Genomic DNA, 21,973 nt, shown 5'->3' with positions numbered 1-21,973 from the left:
TGAACTCACAGAAATCTGGGTGCCTGCTTCAAGGAGTTCAGAATTTTTTGGATTGAGAAGGATGGGGAGAAAGGGATTGTTTGGCTCACACTTCCACATTGCCGTTCATCAGAAAGAAAGTCAGGAGAGGAACTCAAACACGACAGGAACTGGAGGCAGGCAACACTCTCAACAGCTGAACCTCCTCTCTATAGCCTCACAATCATTAAAAAAAAGTACAGAAAACTGTTAACAGTCACAATGTGTAACAACCTGCACAGGTAAGAAGGTCATGCACCAGAGAACACTTCAAAGCATCAGGACATAAAATGTGGAAATAAACCCATCTATAGTTTCCACTGGGAAAACATCCCATGTATATTGCAGATGATGTGTGAGCCTGTAGCCTCCTGATTACTCAACCAATGAGGAAAGAGGGGAAGAAACCACCTTACAGGTTATAAATTCAGGACACACTCCACCCCCACAACCCCACCCACCTGTGTGCACACAGCAGGGGCGTCCCCCTGCCCACAGACTTCCCACAGACCCCACACACAAACACCTGGTTAGTGGGAAAGAAATGTTAAAGCGGCTGCTCTCTGACTCAGACAGAAAAACAACAGCAATGCCCTGCACCTGTCATTTTCAGAAGAGGAAAAGGGGAGTCTGTGTTAGAATGGGCTAGGATACAGGGGGATATTTGGGTTAAGTATATCAATCAGGCGAACCAAAGGGGGCTTTAGCTTGCTGGACTTCTGTCCTCATCCTCAGGAAGAACTCTGACATAAGGAAGTATCCATGTAAGGGAACAGGCCTTGCTGCCAGCCTTGGGGATATAATCTAACAGGCTTGTTTAGCTAGGCAGAGGGAAAGCAAGAAGGACAAGGCCTGCTACAGCCATGTTTGCCACGCTTGCACTGGAAAGAATACATTCATAACGTTTAAAAATTACTGTGCATAAGAGAACTATCAAGTCAAATTGGACGTTGAGATGTTAAGGACGGACAAGTATCCCTTTTGTAATTGCTTGGTCTTGTACAGTTATAACAAAACTGTTGCTTTTCCAAGTTAATGTAGGTCACCATGCAGCACAAATTCTGATTGTCTTAATAATAAAAACCCAGAGTCAGATATTGAGGTAAATGCAGAAAGAACAGGAACATAAAGAACCCAGTCACTAAAGAGACTTTTGACCTCTACCAAATCTTCACATCAAAGGGGACAACATTGTGTCTCTAAGGAATCCTCAAACTGAATGTTCAGACTGAGAGCCCTGAGTTCCTGTCTCCTTCCACCTTATGTTCCCCTCTCTGCCCATCCATGTCACTCCTGTCTCCACCTCCCTGGTGCTGGGATTAAAGTCATGTGAAACCAAGTGCTGGGCTCCAGAGTGACTCTGTTTCTCTTCAGACTAATTCAATGTAGTATAGAGCAGAGCGCCCTTGAACTCACAGAGATCCCTCTGCCTCTGTCTCCAGGGTGCTGGGATTAGAGGTGTGAGCCACCACAGCCTGGCCTCTATAGCCCACTAGTGTGGCCAGTACCCCACTCTGATCGTCAGGCATGCACTATTTGTTAGATCTTAAACAAAATATGACATCAGCAGGTTAACTGCTGATTTTGCTTCCATAAACAAAAGCTTGTATTACTCAAGATGACCTTATGATCACCTATAAATAAAATGTAATGTTATGTTTTTTGCCTCTATAAACCCCTGACTTATGGGGCTGAGAGCTACATTTGAGAATAGACCTGGAGCCAGTATATGTAGAACACCTTCTTTTTTGTTAAAATGTGTTAATGGTCAGACTGGTAAATGTCTGAACGACCTCCAGACCCATTAATATATCATTTCCAAGGCAGGGAGCCTCCAGCTGTATCATCGTGGAGAAAGTTAACTGTAAGCAAGGAACACTACTTTAGTTCTCTTTACTTTTGACTATGGGTACAAAGTGATTAGATTGAGGTTCTGCCTTTATTTCTTAAAAAAAAAAACAAACAAAACAAACAAACAAACAAAAAAACAAAAAACTATACTGTGTGACCTCGAATTAAAAGTCAAATAAACCTCTTATCCCCAAAGTTTTCTTTTGTTAGTGCATTTACCACAGCCACAGAAATGAATTTGAAACATTCTCCGTTTACCCACACATGAGCATAGCAAAGGGACTTCTCAGCAAGTCAGGATTTCCCTCATGAAAGTCTGACCAGAACAAGTTTAAAAGAAAGCAATGAAGAGCAGGAGACACATGACCACTCACAAACATTCCTAAAGAGAAGCACTATTTGCCTTTGTTGGGTCTTCCTGTACGGTAAATGTCCAAACCCACCAATCTCAGAACTCAAAATCCTACAAATCCCCACTGTGGAAATCTCCACCCTGCAAAACTCTGCCCAAAGAAACCCTTTATAAAACTCGCCTCCTGCTCAGATCCCTGCTGCTTCTCTGCGGAGCACAGGCAGCCACCATCTGTGTCTTTCCCAATAAATCTCTTGTGTGAGGTTTGCTGTGCAGTGTGACCCTGCGGCTCCTCACAGCCAGGATAGCTTCCCCCTCAGAGCCGCAACACTTCCACTGGGGAAATCTTTCCCCTTAATACTGTACACTAACACTCGCCTTGGACTATCAGGAACAGCACAGGAAGTGTCTCCCACGTGACTTGAAAAGTCAGCAACACAGCCTGTTTGTATGGGAAGGAGGGGTACGACAAAGGTTTGAAATAAAGAACTCTGATTTTATCAGACCCACGCCTTCTGTGGGACATTAATGAAGTGGTAGTTTTCTCTCACCCAAAAAAGTTAAAACAGATTCAGCAGCATTGAGTGGACACAGAAGCTTGTCTAGCTGAGGTATTGCTTTCCCAGACTAGTGCCGGCTCTGGAGATGCTGTGACTGAATCATGTCTTCAGCTGGTATTGTGAAGGTCTCTGCAGCACCTGATCTGTCCTCAGAGTGATCATGTCTACAGCAGCCAGGTTGACAGGAGGGTGGTCCTATCAGGTTTCTAGTCAAGAACCCAATCAAGCCTGCATGACCAAGGGAGGTTTCTCTCCAATTTCTGCTCTTCTTGGCAACTTCAGCCACTTGGAGAAAGCATTTAATATCTGATGCCATGCCAAACACTTAGAAAAAGCTTGACACAATTCTAACAATTTTATTACTGGTGAACAAATTTAATAATATTGACCAATGTTCGCTAGTGTTAAATCCTCCCCAGTGCCCCAGGGAAGGCAGGTCCCTCTGGTCTGTCTCAAGGCACCCTGACCTTGGTCCCCCACCAGCAGAGCAGTAACAAAATGCATTTCTGGTCTTTAAGCTGCCCATTCTTGATATTTGTTCTTACAGCAAGGAAGACTAAGATAAAAGGCAATTCAACAAAAATTTCTAAGAACGAGGGGCTGGGAATGTAGCTTAGCTGGTAGAATGCATGGCTAGTGTGCACAGAGCCCTGAGTTCATCCCGAGCACCAAATAACTGGGCATGATGTTGTGTGTGTGTGATACCAAGACTCAAGTCATAGAGGCAAAAAAAAAAATCAGGAATTTAAGGTACACACAGTATTTTGGAAGCCAGCCTAGGGCAATAGAATTCGTCAAAAAAAGAAAACAGAAAGAAAGCAAAAGAACTCTAAGAATTAATAGAGTATAAAGGAATTTAAGGTACCAAGACAGATCCAGGGGATCCATCTCTCCCTCAATAATTCAGCAAGGTGCTAAACTTTGCTAAAACCTTTTAAAAGTTACTCTTATTGACAGGCTCATCAGGGCTTTTACTGTAAGCTCTGCCTGATTTTCCTGTAAATAAGTGAACATGTTCCAGATGGAGTGGACAATTTCATTCCATAATATGCAGCTATTGGATCTTTAGTGCTTTGAGCAAAAGGACTGTCAGTCAAGTTCCCAGCCAACTACACGTGAGGCAGCATAAACGCCTTGAAAACGCTGCAGTGATCATAGATGGCAGCCTGGCTCCTCAAGGTGCCGCTTTAGCAAGGGTGGTTTCAACAATTTGTAGGGGACCCTTGGCTCTCAGGAGCCTTGGTGAACTCCCCATGACCCTGTAGCCATTTCTGCCCAAGCCAGAGGAGAAGCAGTTCCTCTGATGGTCTAGCAGAGAGACTGCTGTGATGTGATTGGTGCCAAAAGACAAACACATAAGAGCGGCTAAAATAAACCCTCACTTGTAGATGGTGGCTGCCTGTGCTCCGCAGAGAAGCAGCAGGGATCTGAGCAGGAGGCGAGTTGTATAAAAGGTTTCTTTGGACAGAGTTTTTCAGGGTAGAGATTTCCACAGTGGAGATTGGTAGGATTTCAAGTTCTGGGATTGGTGGGTTTGACAGCTTTTCAAATCCAGAATTTGGGTTGAACCTTTTACCTTCCAACAAGACCCAACAAGTCCAACAGTGCTTCTCTTCAGGAATATTTGTGAGTGTTCATGTGTCACCTGGTCTTCTTTGCTTTCTTCTAAACTTGTTCTGGTCAGCCTTTCATGAGGAAACTCCTGACTTGCTGAGAAGTCCCTATGTTATGCTTATGTGTGGGTAGACAGAGGATGGTCTGTCTTCATTTCTGAGGTTGTGAAAAAATGTGCTAACAAAAGAAAACTTTGGGGATAAGAGATTTATTTGGCTTACAATTTCAGGTCACACACTATAGTTTTTTTCTATTTTAAGAAATAAAGTTCGTAACTTAAGGAGCTTGTCACATTACACCCATATTCTAAAGTCAAAAGTATTAACGTGGTGTTCCTTGCTTACAGCTAGCTTTCTCCATTGTGATACAGGTGGAGGCTCCCTGCCTTGTCAGTGATACTGTAATGGGTCTGTGAGTTGTACAGACATTCACCAATCTGACCATTAACACATTTTAACAAAGAAGAAGGTTTTCTTCATATACTGGCTCCAGGTCTATATGGAAATATAGCTTCCAGCTCCATAAGTCAGAGGTTTATAAAGGCAAAAAACATAGCATTACATTTATTTACAGGGGAGTAGTAGGTCATCTTAAATAGAACAAGATTTTGTTTATGGAAGCAATATCAGCAGTTAAACTCATGATGTGATATTTTGTCTAAGATCTAAAAATAATGCATGACTGACAATCAGAGTGGGGAGCTAGCCACACTAGTGGGCTATAGGGGTCAGGCTGTGGGGGCTCACACCTCTAATCCCAGCACCCTGGAGACAGAGGCAGAGGGATCTCTGTGAGTTCAAGGGCATTCTGCTCTACACTACATTGAATCAGTCTGAAGAGAAACAGAGTCACTCTGGAGCCCAGCACTTGGTTTCACATGACTTTAATCCCAGCACCAGGGAGGTGGAGACAGGAGTGACATGGATGGGCAGAGAGGGGAACATAAGGTGGGAGGAGACAGGAACTCAGGGCTTTCAGTCTGAACATTCAGTTTGAGGATTTCTTAGAGACATAATCTTGCCCCCTTCAGTTTGAGGATTTGGTAGAGGTCAAAAGTCTCTTTAGTGACTGGATTCCTTACATCCCTGTTCTTTCTGTATTTACCTCAATATCTGATTCTGGGTTTTTAGTATTAAGACAATCAGAATTTGTGCCACATGGTGACCTATATTAACTTGCATAAACAACAGTTTGGTTAACATTGTATAAGACCAGGGAATTACAAAAAGGATACTTACCAGTCCTTAAAATTTCAACGTCCAATTTGGCTTTATAGTTCTCTTAGGCACAGTAATTTATAAACTTCTTGAACAGATTCTGTCCAATGCAAGCGTGGCAAACACGGCTGTAGCAGGCCTTGTCCTTCTTGCTTTCCCTCTGCCTAGCTAAACAAACCTGTTAGATTACATACCCAAGACTAGCAGAAAGGCCTGTTCCCTTACGTGGATACTTTCCTACCTCAGAGTTCTTCTTGAGGATGAGGACAGAAGTCCAGCAAGCTAAAGCCCCCTTTGGTTCGCCTGATTAACATGCCCATCCAAATATCCCCCTGCATCCTAGCCCATTCTAACACAGACTCCCCTTTCCCTCTTCTGAAAATGACAGGTGCAGGGCATTGCTGCTGTTCTTCTGCCTGAGTCAGAGAGCAACCGCTTTAACATTTCTTTCCCAGTAAATAAAGGATTTCTGTGAAAACAGGTGTTTGGGTGGGGTCTGTGAGAAATCTTTGGGCAGGAGGAAGCCCCTGCTGTGTGCACACATGTGGGTGGGGTTGTGGGGGTGGAGTGTGTCCTGAATTTATAACCTGTAAGGTGGTTTCTTCGCCTCTTTCCTCATTGGCTGAGTAATCAGGAGGTTGCAGGCTCACACATCATCTGCAATATACATGGGACGTTTTCCAAGTGAAAACCATAGGTGGGTTTATTTCCACATTTTATGTCTTGATACTTTGAAGTGTTCTCTGGTGATTGATCTTTTTACCTCTGCAAGTTGATACATATGTGTGACTGTTAATAGTTTTCTGTTCTTTTGTTAATGATTGTGAGGCTAGAGAATGTGGTTCAGAGTTGAGAGTTTTGCCTGCCTCCAGTTCCAGTCGTGTTGAGTTCCTGTCCTGTCTTCCTTCAGTGATGAACAGCAATGTGGAAGTGTGAGCCAAACAAACCCTTTCTCCCTATCCAGCCCCCTAAAATGTTGACCGCTTTAAACGGGTACCCTCGTTGCTGTGAGGTCAAGGCCATCTTGGGCTACAGAGCAAGTTCCAGGATGGGCTCCAAAGAGACACAGAAAAGCTCTGTTTAAGAAAACAAATCAAAATAAAATAAAACCTCCCCAAAAAGGGTCTGCACAAAAAAAAGGGTTTAAGGACCAATGAGATGGCCTGCTTGGTAAAAACTGATGACCTGAATGGTCATTCCTAGAATAACCAAGTGGACTCCTGAAATATGTCCTTTGACCTCCACACGTGTAATGTGTTGTGTGAGCACCCACATTCTTATCCAACACACACAACAGTAAAAGTTAAATAATGAAGGCGAAACAACAACAAAGTGTTGCTGTGATTGATGCTTCTTCACCAAAAGAAAGAGAAGACAAACCATACATGGGACAGACTAAGTTGGGAAAGGATCGACAGCTACCCATGGACCACAGGCTCCAGACCGCTGAAGCCAACTCCAAGGCTGCCGCCTCATTACTGTGCTTTGTATGTTATACAGTAGTGTGATGCCCTCTCTCCAAGAATGAGCATCAAAAATTAAGACTCCTGAAGACAAGAAAGGATAGAGACACTCAATTAGATAAAGGGCAATGCTTGAGGTGGGCATAGCAAACACCTGAGGTCCCCGTGTTCAGGAACCCAGTGCAGGAGGATCTTGAGTTTGAGCCTAGCCACCTAGACTACATAGTAAGCTTTGTTTCAAAAAGAAAAACCAAAACAATAAACCAAAGAAAACTCATAGTCAGATCCTAACATGTGTATAACTGATCAGCAAGATTCCTCTAGAATTGGGACCTTTCTATCTTTAATAACTAAGCCACTTAAATTCCCAGGTTATGCCAGAGATACACAGATCTGCAGAAATTTCTAGATGGGCCACTCACAGGCAGAAGACAATGGGCACTCAGTGTCCATTGATGACGACCATGGGCAGCTTGTACCCTCGTGTGTCCTTCCCTCTGTGCAGAGCATGCCCATGCTGAGGTCTCACTAGCACTGTCTCATGGTCTCACACGAACAGACCAGACATGTTGACACTACACAGATCCCTGCCAACCTCTAGAGCAGATGCTGTGTCAATCAGTGACACACAGCTTTCTACATGGGGCTTCCGGCTGGTTATGAAGGCTGTGACTGGAGACACATTCTCCTCACGTGACTCAGAAGGAACAGAACCCACTGTGCCCCATTCCCAGCTTCGCGAGACCGAAAGCCGTTAAACCCTGAAGCCAGAAGTGGGGGAGGACGTTTCTCCCTCAAGACCCACTGAGGAAAACTGCACAGGGCATCCATTAACACTGACAACTGGGGCTAGAAAGATGGCTTAGCAGGTAAGAACACTCCTTACTCTTCTAGAGGTCCCATCTCTGATTCCCAGCACCCCCGGTGTTCAAAACCCTCAGTAACTCCAGCCTCAGGAGATCTGATGCCCTCTTCTGGCTGCTGCAGTACCAGGTATGAGGACACCATGTGAAGGGAAAACCATCCACATCAAATAATAAAATTTAAAACACCAACTTTATTCAACAGAAACAGTGAAAGGGTCATGAATAAAATCAAAGAGCATAAATACTCTGTACAATAAACCCTGAAACCCATCTCATGACCCCCTTAGATCTAACTACAGCACACGCCAGGTCCCCCAGGGCCTCAAAGGACATGCACATAGTGGACAAGAGCTCTAACTAGTCACCCAGGATGATACAGAACACCCCACCTACACAAATAGCTAGCCCTCACCTTCCAAACATTGAACAGTCAGCTGAGCACAGCTAGACTCCTGCTGTAAACATGCCAGACTTCCCTCTGAGGTCCCGAAGCCCCTAGGCTGCTCCAGATAACTCCCCTAACATTCTGGACCAACCATTCCCTGTGGATCAGAACAGGCAATCACTGGATCTTCATAGTCCCAGGGTATTTGTGGCTATGGGGGCTTCCTAAGTATCAGTGCCCCAGATATTCGGGATTCAAAATGAAGGCTCAAAAGAGGAAGCTCAGTAGTTTTTCAGAAATCGCATATGTTTGATAATCAGCCTCTCCCCTGGCTCCCTGCCCCAGTCCTTTAGGATTTCACTCTGCCAGGGCAGGTAGGAGTGCACCTTGAATCCTTTCTTCCGCAGGGTGCAGTCAGCAGGCACCAGCTCCAACCCCAGTTCTGAGGAATCAAGCATGCTAAGCCTCCAGCGGTTCAGGTCCTGCTTTTCAGGTCCAGTCTCGAGGTAGGCCACCAACAAGGCTCCAGGGGCCAGCATCATCTGCCAGCGGTGGACCTGGGTCCTCACTACCCATAAAGGAGTCATTGACACCAAGTAGCAGCCGGTACCAGAACCACACAGCACCAAGAGGAAATTCATTCTTTGCAAACAGTATCCTATTAGCTTGTTCATGGGCCAGATGTGGCTCAACTCCAACAATACAGGTTGGTCAGGATGTGGATCCTCATTGAAAATATCCCACAAGGACAGAGGGGGAATGGTGCACTGGTGAGGGCAGGGAGAGAACCTACCTAATTTCCAGGGAAAGGCCTGATTCCTGTCAGCATCCTCAGGGCCTGGGTCCAGGGGTACAGCTTCCTCAGGCTTCAGCTCGGTCCCTGACCCTGGTGTCAGGATGACAGGATTAGTGACGACCACTGTAACTTGAAACTCATTTTCTTGGCCCTCTGCATAGCTTTGCCCTAACCAGTCCTCCACCTGAGATTCTTCCCCTGACTCAGATTCTTTTTTCGGCTGAGATTCTTTCGCTGACTGAGACTTTCCCTGCAACTCAGATTCTTCCCCCGGCTCAGAGGACCCTGCCTCCGGCTCAGAGGATTCTTCCCCCGGCTCAGAGGATTCTTCCCCCGGCTCAGAGGATTCTTCCCCCGGCTCAGAGGATCCTGCCTCCGGCTCAGAGGATCCTGCCTCCGGCTCAGAGGATCCTGCCTCCGGCTCAGAGGATCCTGCCTCCGGCTCAGAGGATCCTGCCTCCGGCTCAGAGGATCCTGCCTCCGGCACAGAGGATCCTTCCCCCGGCTCAGAGGATCCTTCCCCCGGCTCAGAGGATCCTGCCTCCGGCTCAGAGGATCCTGCCTCCGGCTCAGAGGATCCTGCCTCCGGCCCAGAGGATCCTGCCTCCGGCTCAGAGGATCCTGCCTCCGGCCCAGAGGATCCTGCCTCCGGCCCAGAGGATCCTGCCTCCGGCTCAGAGGATCCTGCCTCCGGCTCAGAGGATCCTGCCCCCGGCTCAGAGGATCCTGCCTCCGGCCCAGAGGATCCTGCCTCCGGCCCAGAGGATCCTGCCTCCGGCCCAGAGGATCCTGCCTCCGGCCCAGAGGATCCTGCCCCCGGCCCAGAGGATCCTGCCCCCGGCCCAGAGGATCCTGCCCCCGGCCCAGAGGATCCTGCCCCCGGCCCAGAGGATCCTGCCCCCGGCCCAGAGGATCCTGCCCCCGGCCCAGAGGATCCTGCCTCCGGCCCAGAGGATCCTGCCTCCGGCCCAGAGGATCCTGCCTCCGGTTTAGATTCTTCCTCTGGTATGGCTCCTGACCCTGAGAGTTCCAGGTTTTCATCTTCCCACGGTTCTTCCCAGTCTCCCATCTCCAGCAATCTATTTTCTAGGAAAGCTGCCTTGAAGCAAGCAAAGCAGATCTTCATCTGGTCTCTGTGGACAAGCTGGTATAGCCATTCCGTATAGAGGCAGGACATGCCCTTGGCCCCATGGCGAACGTTGACTGGGGGACACATGGCCAAAAAGCCTGCCTGTAGCTGATTGGACAGAGAGAGGAAGACTTGACTGATGGTCTCAGGATCTGCAGATGGCGTGATTCTGGGGTCAGTTGGAAACGGCCGAGTATAGAAGAACCAAGAAAAATGGGGTGCAGTTGGGTTCTAGGGTATTTTGGGCTCCAACCTATGGGAAGGTAGTGCGAGACATGGGTGCCATTTCAATGAATGCCCCCTTGAGGAAGTGAACCGACTTGAGATTCTAGAAACTTCTCCAGCTTCATCCTTGCTCTAATGTCTGGGGAGCTAGAAAGAAAAAGAAAAAAAATATGAGTCTTTGGGTTCCCTGGGGGCTGACTGCTTAGCTCACTGAAGCGGGGAGGGAGGGCTGGGGTCAGGTGCCCTAGTTCTCACCATGAACAGATTGGGGAACCCCTTAACCACAGACCCAGGTACAGCAGCTTCCTCAGGTTTCATGACCCCAACCTCACACATGGGTGCGGACACCCAATGAAGGAGGCCCACCCAGACCAAAATCCACCCCCTCGGTGCAGATGATCCCACACACCAGTGCCAGCCACCCCTTCAGCCCCTGCTCTTCATTGCCTCCTAGCTGAGCTCCCAGTCTGCTTACTAATGGACACTGACTGAACCAAGGCTCGCCCAACCACAGCACCAGGACCTAATCAAGGGCCAACACCCATGAGGCTCCAGCTCATTTACATGTCTTCCTTGAGCCCAAAATGCAGGAAGCTAAGGCACTGAGTCACCCTGCTCCCCTCTCCCCAGGTGTGCATATGGCCTAGAGCCCGCTGACAGGATGCATGCTCTGCTTCCCTGCTTGCACCCAAGTGTCCGTCCGCCTCCTGCAGGCAGCATTGAGGTGTCTTGTGTCCCTGGGTCACTGTCCCTTCAAGGCACAGGAATACCTGGACTCGCAGTTTGGAAAAGAGGATTCCTTCTTTCCTGTTTCTTTAGCAAATGTTCTTTAATACTTGTGAAACTGCCCACTCGGCCCTTGAATGAGTTTTAAACATATGTCCCCCTCTCTGGTTCTTTTCTTTCTTAAACAACTTTTGAAGGAATTCTTTTTGGAGTTTATTTGTAAGGGTTTTGGGATTCCTAGAAAAATCACACCGAGAATACAGGATTCCCATTGTCCTCTCTCTCGAGTTCACCCTTCACTGAGATCTGTTTGTTTAATCTGGGAGCAGCACTGTGGGTGTCATCACTGCAAGCAGGTGCCCACAGTCTACTCTGGATATCCCCCGGTTAGGACATGGGTATGATGACATGCCTCTGCCACTACAGGGCCATGGGCACCATTTCACTCTCTCTACATATGGCCCTTGGCACTCTGTCCTCCTCAGGCCCTAGAATCACTGACATGCCCTCTGAAACTGTTTTGCCCTATCCAAAATGTCACATGCTGGTCACAAGCAACAAGAAACTACCTCAGTTTCCTTCCTTGGGAACACACAGCTAGGTTTCCCACGTGCCCTGGGGCAGCAGGAAGCAAGGTTCACTTCAGGGTTCTGTAATACTCCATTAACTGGACACACCTCTGTTTATCCACTCACCTCCTGAAGAATACTGTGCTGCTCTCTGGGAGTTTGACAAGGAAAGCTGCTATGTTCAGTTGTGAGCTTGACAGATACCTGGAAGTCTTCACAGGCCCTGTGTGGTCGTCTCTCCTTCTCCTCGCCCCTCTCCCTTATCAACCTTGTGTCTGTGAGCTCTTGAACTGCTCAGCTGTCTCCTCTTCAGCTTCAACTAGCCAGCTGTCTCTCCTTGGTCTTGTCTTTGGGCCTTACTGTTCAACTGCCAACACCTGTGGGATTTGAATGACCATGTTTCCTGTATTATTGTGTATTTGAACACTTGAGTCCCAGTTGGTATGGCTGCTTTGGGGATGTTTATGGGGATGCAGGCTTACCGGAGGATGTATATTATTGGCGGTGGCCTTTGAGACTTTGAGAGCTCTTGACCCCACCTGCTTCCAGTTTGCTCTCTCATCTTCACGTTCGTAGCTGGAGATGTGTCTCTCGCCTTTCTGTTCTGCCTCCCCTCACGTGCCTTCTCTTCTGTCGATATGGTTTGTGTCCACTCAATGTCGCTGAAACTGTTTTTACTTTTTCGGATGAGAGAAACACTTCATCTAATGTTCCAGAGAAAGCATAGGACAGATAAACACAAAGTTCTTTGTTTAAAACCTTAGCCGTACCCCTCCTTCCCATATAACCAGCCTGTGTTGCTTACCTTGTCCTTCCCATTGTCTTCTGCCTGTTCTCTCTGCCTGTGAGTGTCCCATCTAGAAATTTCTGCAGTTCCCTGGGTGCCCTGGCATCACCTGGTGATTTAAGTGGTTCAGTTATTAATAATAGGAAGGTCCTAATCCTGGAGGAATCTTGTTGACCAATTAACCTCATGATAGGATCCGACTATGAGTTTCCTTTGCTTTAGTGTTTTGTTTTTTCTCTTTGAAACAAGGTTACTATGTAGTCTAGGTGGCTAGGCTCAAACTCAAGATCCTCCTGCATTGGGTCCTGAATACGGGGACTACAGGTGTTTGCTATTACCCACCTCAAGCATTGCTCTTTACCTACCTTTGAGTGTCTCTTTTCTTCATTGTCTTCAGGGGTCTTAATTCTTGACACACAGGGTCTGATGCTCATTCTTGGAGAGAGGGCATCACACTGCTATATAACATACACAGCACAGTAAGGAGGCAGCAGCTTAGTTTTGGCTTCATTGGCCTGGATCTTGTGGTCCATGTGTAGCTCAGTGTCTCTTCCCAACATGGTCTGTCCTGTCTGTGGTTCGTCCTCTCTCCCTCCTGGTGGAGCATCCAGCTCAGCACACAGTTTGCTGTTGTTTTGTTTTCATTATTTAATTTGACTTTTATTGCTGTGAGTGTTTGTGATTGTGGGTGCACACAGGCCACGGTACACGTTTGTAGGTCAGAGGTCAACTTTCAGGAGACCAGTCTCTTCTTCCAGGAATGGTCACTAAGGTCATCAGTAAGAGATTTTACCTATCAAGCCATCTCATTGATCCTTAAACGCATTTTTGTGCAGGATCCTTTTGGGGGAGGTTTTATTTTTTGTTTTCTTTTGTTAAACAGGGTTTCTCTGTGTCTCTTTGGAGCCATCCTGGAGCTTGTTCTGTAGACCACGATGGTCTTGAACTCACAGAGACCTGGGTGCCTTCCTCAAGCAGTCAACAATATTTGAGGGGGGAGTGTATTGAGAGAAAGGGATTGTTTGGCTCACACTTCCACATTGCTGTTCATCAGTGAAGGAAGACAGGACAGGAACTCAAACACGACTGGAACTGGAGGCAGGCAACACTCTCAACAGCTGAACCACATTCTCTAGCCTCACAACATTAACAAAAGAAGAACAGAAAACTATTAACAGTCACACATGTGTAACAACCTGCACAGGTAAGAAGGTCATACACCAGAGAACACTTAAAGCATCAGGACATAAAATGTGGAAATAAACCCACCTATGGTTTCCACTGGGAAAACATCCCATGTATATTGCAGATGATGTGTGAGCCTGCAGCCTTCTGATTACTCAGCCAATGAGGAAAGAAGGGAAGAAACTACCTTGCAGGGTTATAAATACAGGACACACTTCACCCTGAAAACCCCAACCACGTGTGTGCACACAGCAGGGGCTTCCTCCTGCCCACAGATTTCTCACAGACCACACACAAATACCTGTTTACACAGAAATCCTTTATTTACTGGGAAAGAAATGTTAAAGCGGCTGCTCTCTGACTCAGGCAGAAGAACAGCAGAAATGACCTGCATGTGTAATTTTCAGAAGAGGAAAAGGGAAGTCTGTGTTAGAATGGGCTAGGATGCAAGGGGATATTTAGGTTGGGCATGTTAATTAGGCGAACCAAAGGGGGCTTTAGCTTGCTGGACTTCTGTCCTCATCCTCAGGAAGGACTCTGACATAGGAAAGTATCCATGTAAGGGAATAGGCCTTGCTGCCAGCTTTGGGTATGTAATCTAACAGGTTTGTTTAGCTAGGCAGAGGGAAAGCAAGAAGGACAAGGCCTGCTACAGCCGTGTTTGCCATGCTTGCACTGAACAGAATCCATTTAAAAAGTTTATAAATTACTGTGCTTAAAAAAAGTATAAAGCCAAATTGGAATTGAAATGTTAAGGACTGCTCAGTATTCTTTTTGTAATTACCTGGTCTTGAACTATTTTAACAAAACTGTTGTTTATGCAAGTTAATATAGGTCACCATGTGGCACAAATTCTAATTGTCTTAATAATAAAAACCCAGAGTCAGAATTGAGGTAAATGCTGAAAGAACAGGACGTAAAGAAGCCAGTCACTAGAGAGACTTTTACCTCTACCAAATACTCACACCAAAGGGGGCAAGAATGTGTCTCGAATGAATCCTCAAACTGAATGTTCAGACTGAAAGCCCTGAGTTCCTGTCTCCTCCCACCTTATGTTCCCCTCTCTCTCCATCCATATCACTCCTGTCTCCACCTCCATGGTGCTGGGATTAAAGTCATGTGAAACCAAGTGCTGGGCTCAAATGTGTGACTCTGTTTCTCTTTCAGATGGATTCATGGTAGTGTAGAGTAGAATGCCCTTGAACTCACAGAGATCGCTCTGCCTCTGTCTCCAGGGTGCTGGGATTAAAGGTGTGAGCCTCCACTGCCTTCCACTTTAGCCAACTCGTGTGGCTAGCTCCCCACTCTAATATTCAGGCATGCATTATTTGTTAGGTCATAAAGAAAATATCACATCATGAGGTTAACTGCTGATTTTGCTTCGGGGGGGGAGCTTGTATTATTCAAGATGACTTTCGGCTTATCTGTAAATAAATGTAACGTTTCTGCAGTTATTATAGATGGCAGCCTGGCTCCTTCAGGTGCCGCTCTAGCAAAGGTGTTTCCAACAATTTGTAGGGGACTCTTTGCTCTCAGGAGCCCTGGTGAAAACTCCATGACCCTGTAACCATTTCCTCTAAAGCCAGAGGAGAATCACTTCCTCTGATGGTCTAGCAGAGAGACTGCTGGCTTGGGATTAGTGCCAAAAGACAGACATGATTGGTAAGAACACAAACCCTCATTTGTTTGTGAGGCGCACTATGATTGGTTGAAACACACATTTTCATTAGCAGATGAGGCAAGCTATGATTAGACCAAACCCCTGTCTCTGGCTAAATAAACAGGTTGCTCAGGCTTATAAAAAGCATTGTCGTATAACCTACTGTGTGCCTCTTTTGATATTCCAGTATTGGGGCCAATAAAAGGCTGCTCTGTCTCTGTGTATCTCGTTCATTCTGAAATAGGGTCTCACTATCTAGCCCTGGTTGACCTGGAACTTGCAATGTAGACCAGCCTTGTCTCAAAGAACCAGAGACCCAGACATGACTGCCAAATTCTTGAACCAAAAGCATGTACTTCCACGTTCAGCCTATAAATTTCTATATTTATAATGTATGTTTAGGTATGTTTGCATGTTCAAGTGTGTGTGTTCACATATGTGAACGGATGCCGGAAGACAACATCAGGTGTATTCATCATTCTCCATGGTCTGTTTTGACACAGGGTCTCTTTCTGAACATGGTTCTTGCTAATTCCAGCAGACATGAACCCCAGAGATCCTTCTGTCTTTGCCCTCCACCCCACAGTGTTGGCATTACAAGCACTTGCCACCACGCTCAGGATTTTTTTTTTTTTTTTGCGTTGGTTCTGAGGACCAACGGCTGCAAATCAAATGCTTTACCAACTGAGCCTTCTCCCCAGCTTTTCAAACACCTGGGGAGTGGTCGTTTCTTATCTACTTTAGTAGTGCAGGCTGAGTTGGTAACATGAGGAAAGCAGCCCAGAAGTGGGGGCATGGCAGCAGTGGTATGTTAACTTCTTTTTGGTTGCTGAGATGAAATATCATGACCAAGAGTACTCACAATAGGAAAAAAAAAAAAAAGATTTTCTCTTATAGACCAAATTGACAGAAGAGAAACGCAACAGGGAAGGGGCAGGATGAACAGGAAGGTGAGAAGCACATCTCCAGCTATAAACATGAAGATGAGAGAGCAAACTGGAAGCAGGTGGGGTCAAGAACTCTCAAAGTCTCAAAGGCCACCGCCAGTAACATACATCTCCGGTAAGCCTGCATCCCCATAAACATCCCCAAAGCAGCCATACCAACTGGGAATCAAGTGTTCAAATACACAATAATACAGGAAACATGGTCATTCAAATCCCACAGGTGTTGGCAGTTGAACAGTAAGGCCCAAAGGCAAGACCAAGGAGAGACAACTGGCTAGTTGAAGCTGAAGAGGAGACAGCTGAGCAGTTCAAGAGCTCACAGACACAAGGTTGATAAGGGAGAGGGGCGAGGAGAAGGAGAGAAGACCACACAGGGCCGGTGAAAACTTCCAGGTATCTGTCAAGCACACAACTGAACATAGCAGCTTTCCTTGTCAAACTCCCAGAGAGCAGCACAGTATTCTTCAGGAGGTGAGTGGATAAACAGAGGTGTGTCCAGTTAATGGAGTATTACAGAACCCTGAAGTGAACCTTGCTTCCTGCTGCCCCAGGGCACCTGGGAAACTTAGCTGTGTGTTCCCAAGGAAGGAAACTGAGGTAGTTTCTTGTTGCTTGTGGCCAGCATGTGATATTTTAGATAGGGCAAAACAGTTTCAGAGGGCATGTCAGTGATTCTAGGGCCTGAGGAAGGCAGAGTGCCAAGGGCCATATGTAGAGAGAGTGAAATGGTGCCCATGGACCTGTGGTGGAAGGGGCATGTCATCATACCCATGTCCTAACCGGGGGATGTCCAGAGTAGACAGTGAGCACCTGCTTGCAGTGAAGACACCCAGAGTGCTGCTCCCAGATTTAAACAAACAGACCTCAGTGAAGGGCAAACTCAAAAGAAAGGACAATGGGATCCCTGTATCCTTTGCCTCATTTTTCTAGGAATCCCAAAACCCTTACAAATAAACTCCAAAAAGAATCCCTTCAAAAATTGTTTAATAAGAAAAGACACAGAGAGGGGGAAATGTGTTTAAAACTAAGTCGAGGGCCCAGTGAGCAGTTTCCGAAGTTTTAAAGAACTTTTACTAAAGAAACAGTAAAGATGGAATCCTCTTATCCAAACAAGAGAAGCTGCAGGTCCAGGTCTTCATGTCCCTCAAAGGGATGATGACCCAGGGACATAGGGCACCTCGAGGCTGCCTACAGGAGGCAGAGGGACACTTGGGTGCAAGCAGGGAAGCAGTGTATGCGTCCTGTGAGCGGGCACCACAACATACACACACCTGGGGAGAGAGGAGCAGGGTGACTCAGTGCCTTAGCTTCCTGCATTTTGGGGCTCAAGGAAGACATGTAAATAACTCGAGCATTATGACTGTTGGCCATTTATTAAGTCCTGGTGCTGTGGTGGGGGAGCCTTGGTTCAGTCAGTGTCCATTGGAAGGCTAACTGGGAGCTCAGCCAGGAAGGCAAGGAAGGGAAGGGGCTGAAGGCGTGGTGGGGACTGGTTGGGTGGGTTTGCCTGCACTGATATCGGTTGGATATCGGTCTGGGTGGGCCACCTTCATTGGGAGGCCATGCCCACCTATGAGTTTGGGGTCATGAGCCCAAAGGAAGCTGCTGTACCTGTGTCTTTGGTTAAGGGGTTCCCCAATCTGTTCAAGGAGAACAGTGAGAACCAGGGGACCTGACCCCAGCTTTCCTCCTTTCTGGGCTCAACGTCGTCCTCAGCAGGGGACACCAAGCCTCATTCTTTCGTTTTCTTTCCAGCACTCCAGACATTGGAGCAAGTGTGAAGCTGGAGAAGTTTCTGGAATCTCAAGACTGTCCACTTCTCTAAGAAGGTAGCCATTGAATTGGCACCCAGGTCTCACATACTTCCCCATAGCTTGAAGCCCAAACTACCCTAGACCCCCTACTGTACCCCATTTTCTCATGATTCTTCCATTCTCGACTTTTCCCGCCTGACCCCAGCATCACACGGTCTTCAGATCCTGAGACCATCAGTCAAGTCTTCCTCTCTCCGTCCATCAGCTACAGGCAGCTGTTTGGCCATGTGTCCCCCAGGCAACGTTCGCCATGGGGCCAAGGGCATGTCCTGCCTCTATGTGGAATGGCTATACCAGCTTGTCCACAGAGACCAGATGAAGATCTGCTTTGCTTGCTTCAAGGCAGCTTTCCATGCAAATAGAATATTGCTGGAGATGATTTCCTGGGAAGAGAAACCGATGCAGGATGAGTCTCAGGAACTCTCAGAGTCAGGATTCAAGCCAGAGGAAGAATCTCAGCCTGAGGTAGAATCTCAGCCGACAGAAGAATCCGGGCCAGAGGATCTGTCAGGGACAATCTGTGCCGAAGATCAAGAACATCTGTCTGATGCCATCAGTGACAATTCAAGTCCTGGATATCTGAGTCCAGGCACTGTAGGGACACAGCTGGGACCTGAGGAAGCTGTACCCCTGGACCCAGGCTCCGAGAATGCTGACTGGAATCAGGCCCTTCCCTGGAGATTAGGTTGCTTCTATCCCTGCCCCCACCAGTGCACCATTCCCCCTCTTTCTTGGTGGGATATTTTCAATGTGGACCCATCTCCTGAGCAACCTGTATTGTTGGAGCTGAGCCCCCGCTGGCCCATGGACAAGCTAGTAGGAAAGTGGTTAGGAAGACTGGATTTCAACTTGGTGTTGTATGGCTCTGGTACCGTCTGCTACTTGCTGTCAATGACTCCTTTATGGGCTGTGAGGACCCAGGTCAATCGCTGGCAGGTGTTGCTGGACACTAAAGCCATGTTGCTGGCCTACCTACAGACTGGACCTCAAAAGCAGGCCCTGAACCGCTGGAGGCTGAGCATAATGCATTACTCAGATGTGGGGTTAGAGCTGGTGCCTGCTGACTGCACCCTATGGGAGGGAGGCTTCAAGGTGCACTCCTACCTGCCCTGGCAGAGTGAAATCCCAGAGGTCTGGACCAGGGAACCAGGGGAGAGGCTGTTTGTCAGAGATACTGAGATTCTGAAGGACCTGAGATCTACCTCTAATGAGCCTACTTAAGAATTCCACACTATGTGACGCACTGAAACTCAGGCAGCACCCATTGTCCCAGATCCACAGGGAATATGAAGAACCAGAGGTTGCCTGTTCTGAGTTGCAGGGAATGGTTGGTCCAGAATTTTAGGGGAGCTTCTGGAACAGTCTAGAAGCTTCAGGACCTCACAGGGAAGACTGGCATGTTTACAGCGGGAGTTTAGCTGTGCTCAGCTGACTGTTCAGTGTTTGGAAGGTGAGGGCTAGCTATTTGTGTAGGTGGGGTGTTCTGTATCGGGTGTCCTGGGAGTAGTTAGAGCTCTTGTCCACTACGTGCATGTCCTCTGAGGCCCTGGGGGACCTGGCGTGTGCTGTAGTTAGATCTAAGAGGGTCATGAGATGGGTTTCAGGGCTTATTGTACAGAGTATTTATACTGTTTGATTTTATTCATGACCCTTTCACTGTTTCTGTTGAATAAAGTGGTGTTTTAAATTTTATTATTTGATGTGGATGGTTTTCCCTTCACATGGTGTCCTCATACCTGGTACTGCAGCAGCCAGAAGAGGGCATCAGATCTCCTGAGGCTGGAGTTACTGAGGGTTTTGAACACCGGGGGTGCTGGGAATCAGAGGTGGGACCTCTAGAAGTGTAAGGAGTGCTCTTACCTGCTAAGCCATCTTTCTAGCCCCAGTTGTCAGTGTTAATGGATGCCCTGTGCAGTTTTCCTCAGTGGGTCTTGAGGGAGAAACGTCCTCCCCCACTTCTGGCTTCAGGGTTGGACGGCTTTCAGTCTTGCGAAGCTGGGAATGGGGCACAGTGGGTTCTGTTCCTTCTGAGTCACGTGAGGAGAATGTGTCTCCAGTCACAGCCTTCATAACCAGCCGGAAGCCCCATGTAGAAAGCTGTGTGTCACTGATTGACACAGCATCTGCCCTAGAGGTTGGCAGGGATCTGTGTAGCGTCAACATGTCTGGTCTGTTCGTGTGAGACCATGAGACAGTGCTAGTGAGACCTCAGCATGGGCATGCTCTGCACAGAGGGAAGGACACACGAGGGTACAAGCTGCCCATGGTCGTCATCAATGGACACTGAGTGCCCATTGTCTTCTGCCTGTGAGTGGCCCATCTAGAAATTTCTGCAGATCTGTGTGTCTCTGGCATAACCTGGGGATTTAAGTGGCTTAGTTATTAAAGATAGAAAGGTCCCAATTCTAGAGGAATCTTGCTGATCAGTTATACACATGTTAGGATCTGACTATGAGTTTTCTTTGGTTTATTGTTTTGTTTTTTTTCTTTTTGAAACAAGGTTACTATGTAGTCTTGCAGCTAACCTCAAACTCAAGATCCTCCTGCATTGGGTTCCTGAATACGGGGACGACAGGTGTTTGCTATTACCCACCTCAAGCATTGATCTTTACCTAACAGTGAGTTCTCTTTTCTTCATTGGTTCAAGGGTCTTAATTCTTGACACACAGGGTCTGATGCTCATTCTTGGAGAGAGGGCATCACACTGCTGTATAACATACACAGCACAGTAAGGAGGCAGCAGCCTTGGTGTTGACTTCAGTGATCTGGAGCCTGTGGTCCATGGGCAGCTGTTGCTACCAAACTCGGTCTGTCCTGTCGGTGGTTCATCCTCTCTCCCTCCTGGTGAAGCATCAATCGCAGCAAACACTTTGTTGTTTTGTCTTTATTATTTAATTTGACATTTTTTGTTGTGTGTGTTTGAGAACGTGAATTCACATACAACACTGTACAACATGTGTGGAGGTCAGAGGACAAATTTCAGGAGTCCACTGGCTTCTTCCAGGAGTGATCGCTTAGGTCGTCAGTAAGAGATTTTATCTATCAAGTCATCTCAGTGGTCCTTAAACCCGTTTTTTTGTGCTGACATTTTTTGGGGGAGGTTTAATTTTGTTTTGTTTTGTTTTCTTTTCTTTTGTTAAACAGGGTTTCTCTGTGTCTCTTTGGAGCCCATCCTAATATTTGCTCTGTAGACCAGGATGGCCTTGAACTCAGAGAGACCTGGGTGCCCACCTCAAGCAGTCAACAATATTTGGTGGGGGGGGGGATTGGTATGGGGAGAAAGGATTTGTTTGGCTCACACTTCCACATTGCCGTTCATCAGAAAGAAAGTCAGGAGAGGAACTCAAACACGACCGGAACCTGAGGTGGGCAACACTCTCAACAGCTGAACCTCCTCTAGTCTCACAATCATTAACAAAGAAAAAGAACAGAAAACTGTTAACAGTCACAATGTGTAACAACCTGCACAGGTAAGAAGGTCATGCATCAGAGAACACTTCAAAGCATCAGGACATAAAACGTGGAGATAAACTCACCTATGGTCTGTGCTGGAAAAACATCCCATGTATATTGCAGATGATGTGTGAGCCTGCAGCCTCCTGATTACTCAGCCAAGAGGAAAGAGGGGAAGAAATCACTTTACAGGGCTATAAAGGCAGGACACACTTAACCTGAAAACCCCACCCACGTGTATGTACACAACAGGGGCTTCCTCCTGCCACGGATTTTCCAAAACCACGCCCAAACACCTATTTTTACAGAAATCCTTTATTTAGTTGGGGGGGGGGTTTAAAACGGCTGCTCTCTGA

The 21,973-nt window shown here is 47.1% G+C and overlaps 2 protein-coding genes across 2 annotated transcripts; one reads left to right on the top strand and one right to left on the bottom strand.

Moving 5' to 3' along the window:
* Positions 1-8,133: 8,133 nt before the first annotated feature.
* LOC146893712 (testis-expressed protein 19.2-like) lies at positions 8,134-9,822 on the bottom strand (the record flags this gene model as incomplete). The annotated part of the gene is made up of 1 exon (XM_085692771.2): positions 8,134-9,822. A coding segment is annotated over one exon (1,215 nt), but the record flags the coding sequence as incomplete, so codon positions are not given.
* A 6,884-nt stretch (positions 9,823-16,706) lies between these two features.
* On the top strand, positions 16,707-19,856 carry LOC146893711 (testis-expressed protein 19.2-like). The gene is made up of 2 exons (XM_085692654.2): positions 16,707-16,821; positions 18,106-19,856. The coding sequence occupies exon 2, from the start codon at positions 18,390-18,392 to the stop codon at positions 19,383-19,385; it is 996 nt and encodes a 331-aa protein (XP_085548780.2). The 5' UTR covers positions 16,707-16,821; positions 18,106-18,389; the 3' UTR covers positions 19,386-19,856.
* The last annotated feature ends 2,117 nt before the right edge of the window (positions 19,857-21,973 follow it).

The sequence above is a fragment of the Myodes glareolus genome, chromosome 9, assembly GCF_982192425.1.
Source record: "Myodes glareolus chromosome 9, mMyoGla1.1, whole genome shotgun sequence".
NCBI lineage: Eukaryota > Metazoa > Chordata > Mammalia > Rodentia > Cricetidae > Myodes > Myodes glareolus.
The sequence above is the reverse complement of the archived record's forward strand: the minus strand, read 5'-3'. Positions and strand labels throughout refer to the sequence as shown.